Source organism: Apostichopus japonicus, chromosome 12 (genome assembly GCF_037975245.1).
Source record: "Apostichopus japonicus isolate 1M-3 chromosome 12, ASM3797524v1, whole genome shotgun sequence".
In the NCBI taxonomy this organism is placed as follows: domain Eukaryota; kingdom Metazoa; phylum Echinodermata; class Holothuroidea; order Aspidochirotida; family Stichopodidae; genus Apostichopus; species Apostichopus japonicus.
Genome location: NC_092572.1, coordinates 23,635,934 through 23,651,718, shown reverse-complemented (window position 1 = coordinate 23,651,718; position 15,785 = coordinate 23,635,934). Strand labels below are relative to the sequence as shown.

Sequence of the window (15,785 nt, the reverse complement as noted above, 5' to 3'; positions counted from 1 at the left end):
AAGAAAGCTTTCAAATATTTTTACAACAACCTAAAACACTGTAAGAATGTACTCGAACAAAAAAAGTTTGCTGCTACAGCATTACTGTTTCAATCTACAGTATCAGTGTATCCATACCTGATACAGTATCCATACCTGATACAGTATCCATACCTGATACAGTTTCCATACCTGATACAGTAACCATACCTAATACAGTCTATCCGTACCTAACACAGCATACATAGCTGATAGAGTATCCATACCTGATGCAGTATCCATACCTGATACAGTATCCATACCTGATAGAGTATATCCATACCTGATAGAGTATATCCATACCTGATACAGTATCCATACCTGATAGAGTATATCCATACCTGATAGAGTATATCCATACCTGATACAGTATCCATACCTGATACAGTATATCCATACCTGATACAGTATCCATACCTGATACAGTATCCATACCTGATACAGTATCCATACCTGATAGAGTATATCCATACCTGATACAGTATATCCATACCTGATACAGTATCCATACCTGATACAGTATATCCATACCTGATACAGTATCTATACCTGATAAAGTATCCATACCCGATACAGTATATCCATACCTAATACAGTATATCCATACCTGATGTAGTATCCATACCTGATACAGTATATCCATACCTGATGTAGTATCCATACCTGATACAGTATATCCATACCTGATACAGCCTCCATACCTAATACAGTAAATCCATACCTGATACAGTATCCACACCCGATACATCATACATAGCTGATATAGTATCCATACCTGTTTTCATATGAGCAAGAGTAGAATTTAGCATCGTATTCACAGCTGGTGCATCCACTGGCCTTGTTACAATCTGCATGGTTGCGATACTGTTTGCAGATATCATTCGGTAAGGTAAGTGAATACAATGACCCCATGGAACGACTATGAAAGCCACCATAAACATAAACACTGCCATCTATGGCGACAGCAGTCTGACCCAGGGCAACAGGAGGTCCATCATCGGCTGAAATTGGTGGAAAAAAAATAAAATTCTAGACTCTGCATTGTGAGGATATTATCATAGTGCTGCTATATCAATAACCAATGATGTATGTTTGGCTACAAGCAAAGTCTCTGTTCTTGTCAATGTGCTGCACCCAATGACAGGCACAGCACAAATGTTAACATCACAGGATAGGAGGAGGATGCTTAAATGTCAATAAAACACTGAACCATCCTTAAAGTAAGGGTGGTGACATGATTAATGTGCAAAAGAGAGGGATGGTGCACAGGAGGGTGGGTGGTCAGTCAGGGATGTCCACAAATGCAATGTGAAGGGTGACTCTTTGGGTCAGCCTAATGCAGGTCAGGCGAATAAATTACCCAACATGCATCACCTCCAAGAGAAGTGGACTCATTAGACTGAATTATCTCAGTAAACTGTAATTATGAGGCAGACCTTCAGTTGGACTGTTCAAGAATGGGAGGGTCAATCGGAAGTACCCTTGGGTCAGTTGCACGTACGGCCAGGCCAGGAAATTATAATATTAATAATAATAATAATACATAATTTTTATATAGCGCCAAACAAACTATGAAATAATTCTCTTAGCGCTAAACATAATTATAACAATTATAACAAATATGCTTTGGTGAAAAGATACGTTTTGAGCGCTGATTTGAAACCGTTCACAGTATTGCGCATTTTTTACATATTCTGGAAGTGAGTTCCACAGGCACGGTGCACTGGATGCGAATAAATACCATGGTAATATGTAGTAGCTGTTTATGAATCATTTAGCTTCACATTAAGAGTGTTGCCTGTTCTTTCATGCAATCACTGAGTAGTCACTAACAGATGAATAGTAGTCAATGGCAACTTGAATCTAGCCCTACAGATTTCAGGCTCCTGATATACTTGAAATGTCAGAACCTGTTGCCAAGGAAACCTCATCACATAACTAAATGAAAGAGGAGGGGACACAAATACTTCAAATTTAGAGGTGGGGGGGGTGGGTAACCAGGCTATATCAATCCTCTGGAGACTTTGAACTAAAGGACTGGTGAAACCACTGATAGATTCTATAGATGACTCCAGACGACACTTGACCAGTAACAAGAGAGAGAGGGCGCTCTTACTTGTAATGACTTCCTGCCAGGTATTGCAATCGTACTGATAAGCATAGACAGAATTGGTAAAGTTCTTCTCTGAAGTTCCTCCTCCGATGACAAACAAGTACCTTGAAGTCGTTATTGCAGAGTGGAAGAGGTGATGTAAAGGCTGAGTGAGAGAGGAAAAAAAAAAGGAGAAGAAAAGATTAAATTAATTTATACAGACTACAAACTACTCTAGGAGTGTAGACTACTCTGTGTAGACTACAAACTACTCTAGGAGTGTAGACTACTCTGTGTAGACTACAAACTACTCTAGGAGTGTAGACTACTCTGTGTAGACTACAAACTACTCTAAGAGTGTAGACTACTCTGTGTAAACTACTATGTGCAGACTACAAACTACTCTAGGAGTGTAGACTACTCTGTGTAGACTACAACTAATCTAGGAGTGTAGACTACAACTACTCTAGGAGTGTAGACTACTCTGTGTAAACTACTATGGGCAGACTACAAACTACTCTAGGAGTGTAGACTACTCTGTGTAGACTACAACTAATCTAGGAGTGTAGACTACAAGTACTCTAGGAGAGTAGACTACTCTGTGTAAACTACTATGGGCAGACTACAAACTACTCTAGGAGTGTAGACTACTCTGTGTAGACTACAAACTACTCTAGGAGTGTAGACTACTCTGTGTAGACTACAAACTACTCTAGGAGTGTAGACTACAAACTACTCTAGGAGTGTAGACTACTCTGTGTAGACTACAAACTACTCTAGGAGTGTAGACTACTCTGTGTAGACTACAAACTACTCTAGGAGTGTAGACTACTCTGTGTAGACTACAAACTACTCTAGGAGTGTAGACTACTCTGTGTAGACTACAAACTACTCTAGGAGTGTAGACTACAAACTACTCTAGGAGTGTAGACTACTCTGTGTAGACTACAAACTACTCTAGGAGTGTAGACTACTCTGTGTAGACTACAAACTACTCTAGGAGTGTAGACTACTCTGTGTAGACTACAAACTACTCTAGGAGTGTAGACTACTCTGTGTAGACTACAAACTACTCTAGGAGTGTAGACTACAAACTACTCTAGGAGTGTAGACTACTCTGTGTAGACTACAAACTACTCTAGGAGTGTAGACTACTCTGTGTAGACTACAAACTACTCTAGGAGTGTAGACTACTCTGTGTAGACTACAAACTACTCTAGGAGTGTTAGCTCAGTGGTCAACGCCGGTGCCTTTCAATCATAAGGTCCCTCGTTCGAGTTACTCCCAATATCACTGTATGTGATCAATATCACTCTTCTGTCTATAGGCTAGTGATCACTATCACTGTATCTGTATAGGCTAGTGATCACTATCACTGTATGTGATCAATATCACTGTATGTCTATAGGCTAGTGATCACCATCACTGTATGTCTATAGGCTAGTGATCACTAACTGTCTATAGGCTAGTGATCACTATCACTGTATGTCTACAGGAGAGTGATCACCATCACTTTATGTCTATAAGCTAGTGATCACTATCACTGTATGTCTATAGGCTAGTGATCACTATCACTGTATGTTTATAGCCTAGTGATCACTATCACTGTATGTCTATAGGCTAGTGATCACTATCACTGAATGTCTATAGGCTGGTAAACAATATCACTGTATGTTTATAGCCTAGTGATCACTATCACTGTATGTCTACAGGAGAGTGATCACCATCACTGTATGTCTACAGGCTACTGATCACCATCACTGTATGTCTATAGGCTAGAGATCTCTATCACTGTTTGTCTATAGGCTAGTGATCACCATCACTGTATGTCTATAGGCTAGTGATCACCATCACTGTATGTCTATAGGCTAGTGATCACCATCACTGTATGTCTATAGGCTAGAGATCACCATCACTGTTTGTCTATAGGCTAGTGATCACCATCACTGTATGTCTATAGGCTAGTGATCACCATCACTGTATGTCTATAGGCTAGTGATCACCATCACTGTATGTCTATAGGCTAGTGATCAATATCACTGTATGTCTATAGGCTAGTGATCACTATCACTGTATGTCTATAGGCTAGTGATCACCATCACTGCATGTCTATAGGCTAGTGATCACCACCACTGTATGTCTATAGGCTAGTGATCACCATCACTGTATGCCTATAGGCTAGTGATCACTATCACTGTATGCCTATAGGCTAGTGATCACTATCACTGTATGTCTATAGGCTAGTGATCACCATCACTGTATGTCTATAGGCTAGTGATCACTAACTGTCTATAGGCTAGTGATCACCATCCCTGTATGTCTATAGGCTAGTGATCACCATCACTGTATGTCTATAGGCTAGTGATCACCATCACTGTATGTCTATAGGCTAGTGATCACCATCACTGTATGTCTATAGGCTAGTGATCACCATCACTGTATGTCTATAGGCTAGTGATCAATATCACTGTATGTCTATAGGCTAGTGATCACTATCACTGTATGTCTATAGGCTAGTGATCACCATCACTGTATGTCTATAGGCTAGTGATCACCATCACTGTATGTCTATAGGCTAGTGATCACCATCACTGTATGTCTATAGGCTAGTGATCACTATCACTGTATGTCTATAAGCTAGTGATCACTATCACTGTATGTCTATAGGCTAGTGATCACTATCACTGTATGTCTATAGGCTAGTGATCACTAACTGTCTATAGGCTAGTGATCACTATCACTGTATGTCTACAGGAGAGTGATCACCATCACTGTATGTCTATAGGCTAGTGATCACCATCACTGTATGTCTATAGGCTAGTGATCACCATCACTGTATGTCTATAGGCTAGTGATCACCATCACTGTATGTCTATAGGCTAGTGATCACCATCACTGTATGTCTATAAGCTAGTGATCACCATCACTGTATGTCTATAGGCTAGTGATCACCATCACTGTATGTCTATAGGCTAGTGATCACTATCACTGTATGTCTATAGGCTAGTGATCACTATCACTGTATGTCTATAGGCTAGTGATCACCATCACTGTATGTCTATAGGCTAGTGATCACCATCACTGTATGTCTATAGGCTAGTGATCACTGTCACTGTATGTCTATTAGCTAGTGATCACTATCACTGTATGTCTATAGGCTAGTGATCACTATCACTGTATGTCTATAGGCTAGTGATCACTAACTGTCTATAGGCTAGTGATCACTATCACTGTATGTCTACAGGAGAGTGATCACCATCACTGTATGTCTATAGGCTAGTGATCACCATCACTGTATGTCTATAGGCTAGTGATCACCATCACTGTATGTCTATAGGCTAGTGATCACCATCACTGTATGTCTATAGGCTAGTGATCACCATCACTGTATGTCTATAGGCTAGTGATCACCATCACTGTATGTCTACAAGCTAGTGATCACATCACTGTATGTCTATAGGCTAGTGATCACCATCACTGTATGTCTATAGGCTAGTGATCACTATCACAGTATGTCTATAGGCTAGTGATCACTATCACTGTATGTCTACAGGCTAGTGATCACCATCACTGTATGTCTATAGGCTAGTGATCACTATCATATATATGCTTACCACATTAGCAGGAGGCAGGATATACCAGGTATTGGATACTTCATGGTAAGCGTGCAAGGCATCTGAAGACCAAACCTCTTGGGAAGCTAAGCTGTATCCACCAAAGACATAGAGTGTATTTGTCTGTTCGTGCCAGTTTGCTGAATGGCCATAGATTCCTGCAGAAAAATGCACATAATTACATAATTTAAAATGACATAACATAGTCTCTTTGATGTCAAAGACCAACAAACAAACAAAAAATGATAATTTTATAATTAAATTTCCTCAAAAATGATAGCAGTGTTGAGACTGTATTTACTAGCTAAAGTGTTAAGTGCATACTTTCCAAACACATTAATTTGTCGGCTATACCTGCTAACCTATAAAAGTTACAATACGTGGGAGGATGGGGGTAGGTTAATGGCTACAGTGGTGACATGACACCACTGCAATAAACTGTGTAAAACAAATTTCTATTTTGAAAGCTCAAACAGGTGAAAGAGAACAAAAAATCTGGGGCAGGAAAATCCTGCTCAGCTCAGACAAATTGATATCAACCAATGGAGATTCATCTCTGCAGAACTGCAATGCGTGTTGCACAGCACAAAGACATTAAATGCTACACGGAAGGGGGAGGGTTGGCTATGGAATGCTGCTGCAATTCTTAGCATCCCTACTTTCGACAGCAGGTAATCTGAGACTGACCGGCTAAAACAAAATGACGCTGTTCACCCCCTTGTGGTGATTGACTCACCTATCGGTGCGATGCCCTTAGGGGCCCGAGACTGCCAGGTTTGTGCCACAGCACTGTACTCTTTCAGCTTTGTATAGAAGGAGTCCTCTGGGGAAAACCCGCCGACGAGAAAGACGCTATTCTCCTGCCACACTGTCAAGGTATGGCCGGCTAACGGGGGCACCTCTGGGTCTTCCGCGTCCTGAATGGAAATGAACGGAAATAGATGGGGAATGGTCGTTTATGGATCATTTGTCAAAGTTGAGAGAAATAAGCACATCATGAAACGGAAAACTATCCAAGAAATAAAAATAGACCAGCAATTATAAAACAATTCCTTTTCTCTTGTTTGGTGGCAAACTTCTGTGAGTTGGGCATCGATGGGGTGGGGGGACTAGCACACGTAACTTGTCCAGAAGGTAGGTCACATTATTACCTTCTACACCAAGAATTACCTTGTTGCATGACTCTTGCATGAAGCTGACCTCACCATCATTATCTGACATCATCATACAAACATGTGATACCATCCAGTCTCATCAACACGGGGTACCATCCAATCTTGTCAACATGTGGTACCATCCAGTCTCACCACAATGTGGTACCATCCAGTCTCACCAACATGCGGTACCATCCAATCTTGTCAACATGTGGTACCATCCAGTCTCACCACCATGTGGTACCATCCAGTCACACCAACATGTGGTACCATCCAGTCTGATCAACATGTGGTACCATCCAGTCTCATCAACATTGGTACCATTCAGTCTCACCACCATGTGGTACCATCCCAGTCTCACCAACATGCCGTACCATCCAGTCTCACCAACATGTGGTACCATCCAATCTGATCAACATGTGGTACCATCCAGTCTCACCAACATGTGGTACCATCCACAATCTCATCGGCATGTGGTACCATCCAGTCTCACCAACATGTGGTACCATCCAGTCTCACCAACATGTGGCACCACCCATTCCCATCAACATGTGTTCATCTATACCGTCATGATCTGGACACTACCATGCTGACATATCATAAACAATCTCACTGCACCACCTCGTTGTCAAAATGCAACCTTACCATCTCGACTAAAGTCCAATGACCGGTGTCTGTGTGGAATATCCAAAACTCGCCTGAGACACCCGCCTCAGTGAACCCTCCAGAGACGAGGAGTTGGTTCTCAGAGGGAAGATAAACTGATGCGTGAAAGTACCGTCCCGATGGACTAGGGTTTTCGTAGGTTACCTCTGTCCAGATACCATCTGCAGGGTTGTAACTGTAAACATTTCAAGTGAGATGAACAGATATTCAATCTTGTACTTCATCAGACAACTGTAAGACAGTATTGTCAATTTTCAGTGACACAGCAGTATTAAACATATCAAATATACATATGATTGACAGAGAAAACCAATTGAAGTCACTTGTGAGTCTGAGAGAGAAATCACCAAACTCTTTTATATTTTGCAATTCAAATTTAGTGGCCTTGACTTCAAGATTCTGGCTATTTACTGGCTAAATGCCAGTGGATTCCACAATAGACGTAACACACACAAGCACATGATTGGTCAATTAATAATCGTCAGTCTAAATATTGGCATGATTTCCTCTGTCACAGTGACCTCCTAAAGTGTGTGTTTTTACCATGCATGTTCTTGACATAGTGGCCCAGTCATGTATCAGTGTACTCTGTCACAGTGACCTCCTAAAGTGTGAGTGTTTTTACCATGCATGTTCTTGAAATAATGGCCCACAGTCATGCATCAGTGCTCTGTCACAGTGACCTCCTAATTTGAGTGTGACTGTTTTTACATGTTCTTGACATAGTGGCCCAGTCATACACCAGTGTTCTGCCACAGTGACCTCCTTACTTGCGTGCCTGTGTTTACATGCATGTTCTTGACATAGTTGCCCACAGTCATGCAGTGTCCTCTGTCACAGTGGCCTAAAGTGTGACTGTTTCTGCTGATCTTGTCCATGTGTCTGTGTGCGTGCTGACTTTGTTTATATGTGTCTGTGTGTGTATGCTGATCCTGTTCATGTGTCTGTAATGTTTATACTAACTCACCTCCACATATCATTCAGAAATGCTCCCTCATCTGAGAATCCCCCAAACACCACCAGGTTGCCGTCTGATCTTCTGAACATAGAATGCCCTACTCGTCCAGGGAGTACCCCACTGGACTGGTGGTAGAGGGGTGTCCAGACACCCTGTTTCAGTGAATCTGTATCATTGACTCTGTAGCTACAGGACGAACCACCGTAAGACTCGGAACAATGGCATATCTGAGCCACCTTGATAAGATGCAAAACCAGAAATGTCTCTGTAAACAAAATGGTGGCGGCAGCGAGCCCTTTGCCAAGCCTGGACATTGCTCTTTTATGGGTTTCATGTAGGTTACTATATAGTCATGTACATAGAGAGATATGGTTCAACAAATACAAAACTTGAAAGAAATATCAAAGTCATGACACATCTGTTTCTGACACACTAAGATGGATTATAGTTCTAGATCCTTTACCCTACAAAACCGCCCATCCTCCCCCCCCCCCATCCCCACCCCATTCCTCATTGTAGGACAAATACCTTTCCATCAATACCAGCTATAGCGTATGTGAACACCCCTGGAATGAAAAATCTATGATGATATTGACTCTAGGGTGTAAAATTCCATCCTCAGTCCAGGATTTCAATTTTCAACCTACTGTCTTACAAAGTCTACCCCATATATTAGGTATTAGCATGTAACGAAAGGCAGTGGCTGGTAACGATAGGTAGGGGAGGGTAACCATAGGCAGGGGTAGGTAACCATAGGCAGGGGTAGGTAACAATATTCAGGGGCTGCTTACCATAGGCAGGGAAAGGTTACCATAGGCAGGGAAAGGTTACCATAGGCAGGGGAAGGTAACCATAGGCAGGGGTAGGTAACGATAGGCAGGGGCAGGTAATGACAGGCAGGGGAAGGTAACCATAGGCAGGTGTAGGTAACAAAAGGCAGGGCTGGTAATGATAAGCAGGAGGAGAGATAGGTAGGGTTAGGTAATGATAGGTATGGTTAGGTAATGATAGGCAGGGCTAGGCAATGATTAGTGTATTTGTTGGTGAGTGGACAAGGATTGTCGAGGTGAAAGGCAACCAGTTTCTTTACACACAATGGAGAATACTAGCAATCCCTTACCCGATCACACCTTCCCTGGTTATTGTCTTCGTGGCAGTTTGAAGGACATACATTCTGGTCACACCGTGGACCCTGGTGAGTTTGATCACAGACACATTGGTTATCGACGCATGACCTATTCTGGCCGCACCCTGTGGTACAGTCCAACATCTCATAGTGGGCAGTGAACCCTGTGTTGATTGACCTTCCTTGAAGACTGGCCTGGAAGCTCATGGTTACAAATCCTATAAATAAAGAAAAGAAAATCTGACCATAACTGGCAGGGTCACATCATCAGGCCGAAAGATTAAACTTGGGCTCCACATTAGAAGACATTTACACTACTACATGATTGGGACCTTAATTAAAGTTACCTATTTCTCTATGTGTGGTAGTGCATGTGTCTCATCTAACTTTGTAGGCTCAGTAACTACACAACCAATACACAACCAATACACAACCAATACACAAACAATACAGAACCAATACACAACCAACACACAACCAATACACAACAAATACACAACCAATACACAACCAATACACAACCAAGACACAACCAATACACAAAGAATACACTACCAACACACAACCAATACACAACCAATACACAACCAACACACAACCAATACACAACCAATACACAAAGAATACACAACCAATACACAACCAATACACAACCAATACACAACCAATACACAACCAAGACACAACCAATACACAAACAATCCACAACCAATACAAAACAATCCACAACCAATACAAAACAATACACAACCAATACACAACCAATACACAACCAATACACAACCAATACACAACCAATACACAAACAATCCACAACCAATACAAAACAATCCACAACCAATACAAAACAATACACAACCAATACACATACAATACACAACCAATACACAAACAATCCACAACCAATACACAACCAATACACAACCAATACACAACCAATACACAAACAATCCACAACCAATACACAACCAATACACAAACAATACAAAACAATACACAACCAATACACATACAATACACAACCAATACACAAACAATCCACAACCAATACAAAACAATCCACAACCAATACAAAACAATCCACAACCAATACACAACCAATACAAAACAATACACAACCAATACACAAACAATCCACAACCAATACAAAACAATACACAACCAATACAAAACAATACACAACCAATACAAAACAATACACAACCAATACACATACAATACACAACCAATACACAAACAATCCACAACCAATACAAAACAATTCACAACCAATACAAAACAATCCACAACCAATACACAACCAATACAAAACAATACACAACCAATACAAAACAATACACAACCAATACACAACCAATACACAAACAATACACAACCAATACAAAACAATACACAACCAATACAAAACAATACACAACCAATACACAACCCTAATAATGTTGCAACTTCACGTATCACTAATTGATTTTTTTAAAATACACATTTGACAGTCATTTCGGACCATGGTAACAACGTTTTGAGGGATTACAGATACCCAGCACACATATTACCCACTAACGGTTCACTGTACTATCACACTTCTCACAGTTTCTTAATTGTCTGTCCATGAAGAATATATTTTGTTTTCTTTCGGTTTTCTGCAAGCAGCCAACAAGTCCCTTTCGACTCACCTGATGTAGCCGTAACGGTCAATGGTTCTGTGTTGCCGTACCCGCAAAAGTTTCCGAGCAGTTTACCGGGGAAATCTGACCACCCTGTGAGGTTCTCCGGTACACCGTCATACACCTGTACATAGTCCCTCTGTATGAAGATATAATATGTAATCAGTTTTAAATGTTTTAAGCAAGACAGACTTTCAAAACTTTACACCGCCTCTACCAGCATTAGAGGGATACTACAGTGGCAGATGAGGTTAGACCTGTCTTCATGGGGAGAAATATTCTACACTGTCAACGGAACGAAATCTCTTTTCTGCCGTAAACGAGGCCACCGCTAGCAGACGAAAGCATGACATGGACGATGACAGATATAACTCGTACAACGAGCAAACTCTTCAGTAAATGTTAAAGTGATCTTTCCGTGGCAGACAAAGTTAAACTTTAATGGAAAAGAGAAATATTAGTCACTTTAAGTTGACAACCCCTATCTCATAATATTCTTCTGAACTCAAGATATGGTTGATTGAAGAGAACCTCTATTGAGCCGGATAAACCCTGGATTTTCAAAAGGAGGGGAGGGGAGTGGTGGGGAGGGGGGTGCCTGGATTTTCCAAGGGGAGGGGGGTGCCTGGATTTTCCAAGGGGAGGGGAGTGGTTGGGTGGGGGGTGATCATAGTAACAACCTTAAGATTAATAACTAACTATGATGGGTGAATCTACTTACTCCACACGTAGTATTGATGGTGTCGATGGTTAGCTGAATGATCTGATTCTCATTCAGTGACGCTCTAGCGCCCTCTAGATCTGCGAATGAGCTTAGAATCCAGAGGCAGCTGGTACGAGACTGCTTGGAGAAGCCCTCGCCCTCGAAGGAGCCGACGGATACCCTGGTTGTATTCCACAAGACCGTCCTGCCTGCACACTTCAAGTAGCAATGTTTACCATCACTAGAGAATTGTAGTAAACATGAACAAAAGAATGGTGTACATTAACTTTGTAATATACCACTGGAAATATTATACACACGATAATTTATAATAATGTTGATCTTACCCTCACCCGACACAGTAACACCAAAACTTCTCATGTCTGAATATAAGAAATTTAAATACGCTCTTCCTAAGATACACAATTACTTTTCCCTGTCCCTTAAACTGCCAACAATGTGTTGGGTACATATTCAACACCCAATTTTGGGTCACCTCATCAGATGAGGGGGCTTTAAAACTGGCAGTAAGTTAGGCTACGGTAAAGTTGGTGGTAGTTTTCTTTGTGAGTACTTGTGAGCGCCCATAAATACATTGTCCAGAAGGCAATGAGTTCCCGATGTAAGTGACAACATCCCGCTGACATACATGTTACCATTTAGTGGAACACTGAATTCATGTCGCACCAATAATGTTACTATCTGCTTTTGCCCCGTAACCGTTGTTTCACATCCCATATCCGATGACACCGCTCAGACAAAAGAACTATAACATAACTTTAGGCCCTAACTGTGTAGAAGTTCCTCTTCATTCAAACTTGCCTATCTTGATCTAAACTGGCCTTTCTACCGATTCTACATTTATTACTCTTGTCATATAATATAGTATTTGCTTTCCCAAAAAACGACCGATTTTAGATCAAAGTCATGAAAGAATTTGAATGGATTCTTTTCGTTTCGTTCTGTCGGTAAATAACGCAAATACTTTTCGATGAGTGCAACGATACACTGGATGGTGCCTACTTACCTTGGATCACCATAGAAATTAGGTGCACAACTCTGGCAGTGCGTGCCCATGGTGTTATTAACACAGTAACACTGCAGACTGGTGGCATTACAGAACCCTGCCTCGGGGTCACCATGTCCATTACAGCGGCAGGGTTGACACCCCTCTGGGCTCCGCGGATCACCATAGCTCCCTGGGGTACACTCGTCACAATGTTCTCCCATCGTGGAATCTATGGAATGAAAAAAATCACTTATGGCTATATACTGTCCCAATAGTAAACAAACTGATTACAGCCTCTGATTACAGGCAGGTTATGGTAAATATGCAGGCGAAAGATACTGTGGCACTGATCACATAGCCCTGCACCGTTACGGCAGGTGCTGTGCTGTCCCAATAGTAAAAACACTGTTTACAGCGTCTGATTACAGGTAGGTTAGGGTAAATACGCAGGCGAAAGATACTTACTATGGCACTGATCACATAGCCCTGCACCATTAGGGCAGGTGCTGTGCTGTCCCAACAGTAAACACAGTTTACAGCCTCTGCTTACAGGCAGGTTAGGGTAAATATGCAGGCGAAAGATACTGTGGCACTGATCACATAGCCCTGCACCGTTACTGCAGGTGCTGTGCTGTCCCAATAGTAAAAACACTGATTACAGCATCTGATTACAGGCAGATTTGGGTAAATATGCAGGCGAAAGATACTTACTGTGGCACTGATCACATAGCCTTGCACCATTAGGGCAGGTGCTGTGCTGTCCCAATAGTAAACACACTGATTACAGCGTCTGATTACAGGCAGGTTAGGGTAAATATGCAGGCGAAAGATACTTACTGTGGCACTGATCACATAGCCCTGCACCGTTACTGCAGGTGCTGTGCTGGTTACATCCACAGTCAATGCTGCAGTTATCACCAGTCCAACCCAAGTCACAGATACATTCATAGTTTGGATATTCACTGCATCTACCATTCTCACACTCGTAAAAACACCTGCAAGAAATTAGGAAGGTTATGCATGAAATGAAAACCCTGATAATGGTTCAACAATCTCTGCTGAGAGGAAGGGGAGGGGATGGGGGGTTAAGGTCGACGATGAAATTGGCAATGATAAAAACAGGTCAGACTTAGGTCATAGTGTTAAGCTACGCGCACAGACAATCTATCAGAAAAATTACGCTAGTTAAGATAAGGGGGCTGGGGGGGTGAGGGGTGGGAGGTGGGTTGTGGTGGGGTCAGGATACTTATTCTTGCTTTGCTACTTCAGGGAGGACACAGCTGACACTCAACCGAGTAGAAACATAGGCCCTTGGGCATATTTTTTGTCATTCTGAATCCACTTCAATATAATTTCTTCACTCGAATGCTGAAGGTTCAAATCGCAAAATACAAAGTATTGACCAGTAGCAGAAGGACAACAATGTTTTGTTTATCATAGGTAATGACCAAGGCTAACAATGACCAGTACTAATCTTACTTTACAAGCTACAATAACATCGGTCCATAACAGTGGCAGAAGGACAACAATGTTTGTTTATCGTAGGTAATGACCAAGGCTAACAATGACCAGTATTAATCTTACTTTACAAGCTACAATAACATCGGTCCATAACAGTGGCAGAAGGACAACAATGTTTGTTTATCGTAGGTAATGACTAAGGCTAACAGAGACCAGCTTTAATCTTACACATGCTACAATATCGACGTTCCCGTTGCGTCAGTATAAAATTACTCCTTGCGATGGTTTAGCAATAAGACTACTACTTACGTTCTCTCGCAGCTGTTCTTTCCGTCTCCTCTGAAACCCCGTTTACATTTACAATCGTAAGAAGAAATGGTATCTTGGCAGCTGGCGTTGGGGTGGCATTCATAAACCCCCAGTTTACACTCATCGACAGTAGGACACATCTCGTATGACCAGCTCGCTTCCCCCGTGATGTTGTACTCTCCAGCAACGAGACGGGAGCAGCTTTCTATCCCCCGTCCACCGCCAAAATCTCCTTCTGTACAGACGCCCCGCAGAGGATTAGCGACGTTACCGCACCAGCCGCACTGGAATTCATCCAGACACTCGACACATGTCTTGTGTAATGAACAGTCTGGGCAGTCGATGGCGCTATCAGATAAAAAAGAACAAGAAGCACGGATACATGGAGCTGCATATCTCACTCAAAATTCTGCTTTTTTTCCAACTGTTAAATCGTCATATGAGCCTTCCATGGTTAAATGTGAGTCACCGACACCGTTTCGGATCCTTAGAGTTGCATTGGCCTCATGACCTTTGACATGACCTTTGACATGGAGTAATACGATCCAAACATTGAACATCACTTAATGTTCTATATACATGGGTTTGACAATTTCAGCCCACTGTGTCCATTTTTGGCATTTTCATAGTAGCCAAAAAAGAAAAGCTTTTTGCATTATGGCCATTGACCTCTGACCCTTTTACATCATCGTTCACATACAGATCAACATCCCAGGCCCAGGCATACACCTCCTCGACTCTGAAACCCCTCAGGCTTAGTGTAGAGAAATTGACAATACACTTTCCTTACAACTTCTTTTGAATTTTGGCAAACATTGATCTCATCATCCTTCTCATTTTACATTTGGGGGAGCATTACCTTAGAGAGCCAGACATCCTACCCCATTTGGTATGATGGTTTCAGCCACTAACCCCACCCCCCCCCCTCCACTTTGGTGATTCTATATTTTCACTACTGATACTAAACTGTCAAACAAACAAGAGTGTTGGCAGTATCCACAATTCTTGATGACA

The 15,785-nt window shown here is 41.8% G+C and overlaps 1 protein-coding gene across 2 annotated transcripts in view; it reads right to left on the bottom strand.

Annotated features, from left to right (window-relative positions):
- Positions 1-15,785, bottom strand: part of LOC139976944 (multiple epidermal growth factor-like domains protein 8) — a 64,381-nt gene that overhangs the window by 10,492 nt on the left and 38,104 nt on the right. For both annotated transcript variants that reach the window (XM_071985836.1, XM_071985834.1), the window contains exons 19-30: positions 14,772-15,119; positions 13,839-13,996; positions 13,020-13,230; positions 12,011-12,233; positions 11,299-11,428; positions 9,623-9,846; positions 8,512-8,738; positions 7,524-7,719; positions 6,461-6,641; positions 5,725-5,882; positions 2,135-2,276; positions 794-1,019 (exon numbers count right to left, since the gene is read on the bottom strand). In XM_071985836.1, coding sequence (XP_071841937.1) covers positions 794-1,019; positions 2,135-2,276; positions 5,725-5,882; positions 6,461-6,641; positions 7,524-7,719; positions 8,512-8,738; positions 9,623-9,846; positions 11,299-11,428; positions 12,011-12,233; positions 13,020-13,230; positions 13,839-13,996; positions 14,772-15,119 — 2,424 coding nt within the window. The remainder of the gene's footprint in view (positions 1-793; positions 1,020-2,134; positions 2,277-5,724; positions 5,883-6,460; positions 6,642-7,523; positions 7,720-8,511; positions 8,739-9,622; positions 9,847-11,298; positions 11,429-12,010; positions 12,234-13,019; positions 13,231-13,838; positions 13,997-14,771; positions 15,120-15,785) is intronic.